This window comes from Cornus florida, unplaced genomic scaffold (assembly GCF_030987335.1).
Source record: "Cornus florida cultivar Cherokee Brave unplaced genomic scaffold, ASM3098733v1 CherokeeBrave_3.0.0_Hap2_Chr03, whole genome shotgun sequence".
NCBI classification, from domain to species: Eukaryota; Viridiplantae; Streptophyta; class Magnoliopsida; order Cornales; family Cornaceae; genus Cornus; species Cornus florida.
The window spans coordinates 84,141,120-84,145,843 of record NW_026775573.1 but is presented as its reverse complement, the minus strand read 5'-3'; the positions used below and the strand labels follow the sequence as shown (position 1 = coordinate 84,145,843).

At 29.5% G+C, this 4,724-nt stretch overlaps 1 protein-coding gene across 1 annotated transcript; it reads left to right on the top strand.

Moving 5' to 3' along the window:
* The first annotated feature begins 2,645 nt into the window (after window positions 1–2,645).
* Window positions 2,646–4,016, top strand: LOC132298851 (putative HVA22-like protein g). The gene is made up of 6 exons (XM_059795186.1): window positions 2,646–2,694; window positions 2,867–2,907; window positions 3,081–3,179; window positions 3,321–3,377; window positions 3,487–3,550; window positions 3,697–4,016. Exons 2-6 carry the CDS (start codon window positions 2,876–2,878, stop codon window positions 3,871–3,873), a joined length of 429 nt encoding a protein of 142 aa, XP_059651169.1. The 5' UTR covers window positions 2,646–2,694; window positions 2,867–2,875; the 3' UTR covers window positions 3,874–4,016.
* Window positions 4,017–4,724: the final 708 nt, after the last annotated feature.

The following is a 4,724-nucleotide window of genomic DNA, read 5'->3' as shown; positions in this document are numbered from 1 at the left end:
TGGTTCCTTTTCTTCTGTATGTAGCTTTGATGTGGTTCAGTGTTTTGGTTGTATATGGTGTTTTGTAAATGTCGTTCGGCTTGTTGTTGTTGCCAGGAAAAAAAAAAAAAAAAAAAAAAAGCATTATTACACATTTTCACTTTTTTTTTTTTTCATTAATTTTTTTTATATATATAAATCTTACCAAAAATTATTAACCCCATAGTTTAGTCTTTTAGTGATCTGTGTGGGCCACATAAAACCTAGACTGGTAACGTTTTGTATTAGTTTCACCCTAGGAAGTATATATACAGATATGGGATACAAATATGATACGATACGAGTACGACGATATGACGAATTTAAAAATAAAAAAAAAAATAAAAAAAAGGATATGAGTACGGTAAGATATGACAATAAAAAATTAATAAATTATATATATATATATATATATATATATATATATATATATATATATTTTATGGTCATTTTTTATGAATATTATGAATCTAAATGTAATCATTAATATAACATAGAAATTTGTTTCACAACATATAAAACCACTATCCCTAGTCATCACTTAATAAAATTTGAACTTTTCTTAACAATTATATTACGTTATCATTATTGAAAAAGTTGCATTTTAATGTTAAATATTGTTTAAAATGTGTTATGAAGTGTCTCAAAAGTGTTGGATACACAGTTGAAATACCTAAGAAGTATCTGATAAGTATTGGCAGGATACGTGTTAGAAATTAAAAATATATATTTTAAAACTATGGATACGTTTAAGAAGTATCGGACACATATTCGTGAGTATCCATAGAGTATCGGTATCCGACACGTACTCGATACGGATACGTAACTCTCCTAGAAGTATCTGTACTTCTTATGTTATTGATTTCATACCGTGTGTATATATATTAGTATTTGAGATGGACATTTGATCAAACAGATAAATTGACAAAAATGAATCTTAATTACAAAAGGTAATTGAATGTCATAAAATAATTATTAATTTTACACAATGTAATTTATTTTTTTAATTAAAAGTATGATGAGGTATGTACAGAAAATATAAATTCAAATTTTATTATTCAAGCTCATATCACACTATTGAGTGAATTGCATAAAACTCCCTAGGCTTTGTGGGTATTTTAGTAATTCTCTTTTATTCCCTCGATTAATTGAAGGTTTTTTTTTTTTTTTTTTTTTTTTTTAAGGGGGTTTAATTTAAAACTTACAAGTCAAAGAGTTTAATGTATTTTACCCTTAAAAAGGAAAGATTTCAAAATGGAATTGAATTTGAGTAGATTTAACTCCCAATTTGAGGTTTCCAAAATGGAGTTTGACTACAAAAAAAAATTATCTTATTTTCTTATTTTGTCTTTACCATTTTTCTTTGCAAAATTGATGGAAAAAAAATAAAAATAAATAAAAAATTGAAATATCAAACAATATTGACACAAAATCTTGAACCCGAATCGATCCAAGAAAGTCCGAACCGAATAAGAGAGCATCCGGATAAATTCATATGGTGGTTAGTTGTGGCTCTTCTCTTTTACGTTGTGGCGTCGAGTAAACCGCACGACATGACCGGTGCCTTTATAAACCGGTTTTTCACTTCACCTTCAATTCTTTACACCGTTTCTCTCTCTGTGATATTCATTGACAGGTAGAGATTTTTTATTTGAGATTTTTGATCATTCGAAGTAAGTTTGTGCCTGTTTTTTTGGCCTTAATTTTGGTATACTTGTTACTCATTTGTCGTTCTTTGCTTATATCTTGTATATATTCTTTTACATCGATCAAGTAAATAGGTGGTTGATTGGTTTATATTGCCTTACTGGAAAATAGAGGACTGTATTGTGTTAAGGTGAGTGGAGGCTTTTGTGCGTGCGTGTTTGTGTGTGTGTGCGTGTATATATATATAGTTATATCGCATTTTGCAAATACTTCTAATTGGGAGTGTATTTGTCCAAGTTTTCTTTTTGATAAAGAGGCTTTTACTCACAGGTGCTTTTTGAGTAGTACTAATGTCTCGTATGAGAAATAAAAAGATATGTTTCTTATAAGATTCCAAATTATTGCTTCTTTTTTTTTTTTTTTTTTTTTTTTCTTCTGAAATTTTTTCACAGACAAATGTTACTTGAAATTTATTAGGGGTGTGATTTAGTTGCAATGTACACCTTCCATTTGATCTGTTCTTTCTTTTTATTTTTATAATTTTTCTTGGATGAATGGTAGTTTTTTTTGTGTTCGTTTTAATTTTTAATCTTCTCTAAAACTTGCTGATCTAACCAGTTTTGAGTTTTTAGTGTGACAAAGATTCCAAATGCTCTAATACCAAATTGATGTAGGATAGATAGAAACATATATAAAAGTAGATAAAAAAGAGATGAGAGAAAGATTAGAGAAGGAGAGGGCGTTCAATATTCAATCCCAAACAACAACTATTCATAAAAATTACATATAAAATTTTCTTAAGAACTAAGAAACTTAGCAACTAAGAAATACACAAAAATATCCTTATGTGATCGCAGCCTACAGTAGCCATTGATCCTTATCTATTACTTTGCATTATAATGTCTTTAATAAAGAAAGATGAATATATAATTAATCTATATATATATAGACACTAAGACACACATAAGGATTCATAATTGTTATCTTCTTTTCATTTTTCAAATTTTTTCTCAGCAACCAAACGCCAGGGTATGTGAAATCCATTAGCCTTGTGATTTAGTTGCAATGCACAACCTTCAATTTATCTTTTATTTGTAATTTGTTTTGGTTGGGTAATACTGATTTCTTGTTTTGATCTGATTTTGTATACATATTTTTGACAAACTCATTTGTTACTCTTTTGTTTTCTTCTACATATTAGGGTCTCAAAATGTTGGGAACTTTTCTTACAAGATCACTTCTGTATGTTTTTTTTTTTTTTTTTTTTTGGAAAGTTAAAACAAAACTTAGTACCCTTTTAATAATATTTTGAAGTGCTAATGATTAAGGTTGCTTATGCTAATTAATTAAAATGTGCAAATATATATATATATATATATATATATATATATATATATATCAATATGTTCTTTCAGGATTGTTTTCGGCTATGCTTATCCAGCATATGAATGCTTTAAAACAGTGGAGAAGAAGAAGCCAAAGATTGAGCAACTCCTGTTTTGGTGCCAATACTGGTATATATATGTATACTGTCACAAATCATCATATGCTAGGAATATACACACACTTTGCTCACTCACTCACTCACACACACACACACACACATCTTATGTTAGCATTTCTAAAGCCCGTCTTAATTCTTTTAAAATTTGTAGGATTTTAGTTGCAGTGATTACAGTTTGCGAGAGAGTGGTGGATAATCTTTTTTCATGGTGAGGAGTCTCTATAGACTATATGAACACTCCAAATTTATAGTAATAGGTTATGCTTCTGTGTATAAACATATAATTTGAATTGTTTCTTGGTTTTCTTCTCTTGTAGGCTACCATTATATGGTGAAGCTAAGATCGCATTGTTTATATATCTTTGGTATCCTAGCACAAAAGTATGTATTCGACCTAAAAAATTAATTTGAAGAACTCTTTTGTTAGGTTATCTGACTACCTTTTTTTTTTTTTTATCCTATTCTGATTATTCCTTTTTTTTTTTTTTTTTTTTTCTTTTTTTTTCACTTGTTCTTCAATTGTTCAGGGATCAGTATATGTTTATAAAACATTCTTTCGGCCTTATGTAGCGAGTCATGAAAGGGAAATTGATCATAATTTATTGGAGGTGAAGAATAGGGTTCGGGAGCTTAGAGTTCTGCTATGGCACAAGGCTGGAAGTTATGGCCAGATAAGGTTCTTCGATATTTTGCGTTGTGGATAAGAACTTGCTGTTGAATCAAAAATTCAACTTGCTATTTGTCGGAGTGCTTAGATGTATAACATTGCTGAATCATAATGAGAGTCAGACTTGGACAATGCAACCATTGTTAAAGTGTTAAACTAGTGTGCTATAATTTACTTTGATCTACTGCTTTTTCATGGTTGAATACATTACACGCATACGTATATATTGCATGGGTTAAAAAACTTGTGGGTGAGCACCATTAATAGCCTGCCAATGGCGTAGGACAAGTAATCCCTCTTCATGCTCAATTTTAAATGTTGCAACTGCCAATGCTTGATTAATATTGGGAACACTTATATATCTTGAACTTATAAAAAAAAAAAAGTAGTCTGAAATGCCGTGATTGCTAAAAAATCTAAGCTAAGCAGGCCATCGCAGCCTTATTACTGAGAAAATGAGAAGGAATGCAAGGAAGTAATTCTTCTTGAAATTCAGACTCCATTTGCACTTCTGTATACATGCATAAAATTGACATAATGAAATTCTTCTTTAACAGTCTCCAAACATCTTGCAAGGAATCACCTTCAAAGTTAATAATTTTAAAAACGCAGACTCCATATACACATGATTGTACTGGTACACAATAGAAGCAACAATAGCACCAGAATGGTCCCTAGAAACTGTTGTGATTTATATGCCCGACATAGCAAATTCCTATCTGAATTAAAGTGACAGATGTTCCTGACGTTTCTGAAATATTTATACTTTATAAAATTGGTGAATTCAATGCATTATATTTCGATTCATTATAGAATTGATAGTGTCCATTTGATTACAAGAGATATATATATGTATGTGATGGCAATCAATGCATGATATATAAATAG

What these genes read in the sequence shown, in the direction of transcription:
- LOC132298851 (XM_059795186.1), top strand. Translation starts at nt 2,876, where the DNA reads ATGTTGGGAACTTTTCTTACAAGATCACTTCT. An exon ending in GTGGATAATCTTTTTTCATG is followed by an intron (nt 3,378 to 3,486) that starts GTGAGGAGTCTC and finishes CTTCTCTTGTAG; the next exon opens with GCTACCATTATATGGTGAAG. An exon ending in TTTGGTATCCTAGCACAAAA is followed by an intron (nt 3,551 to 3,696) that starts GTATGTATTCGA and finishes TCAATTGTTCAG; the next exon opens with GGATCAGTATATGTTTATAA.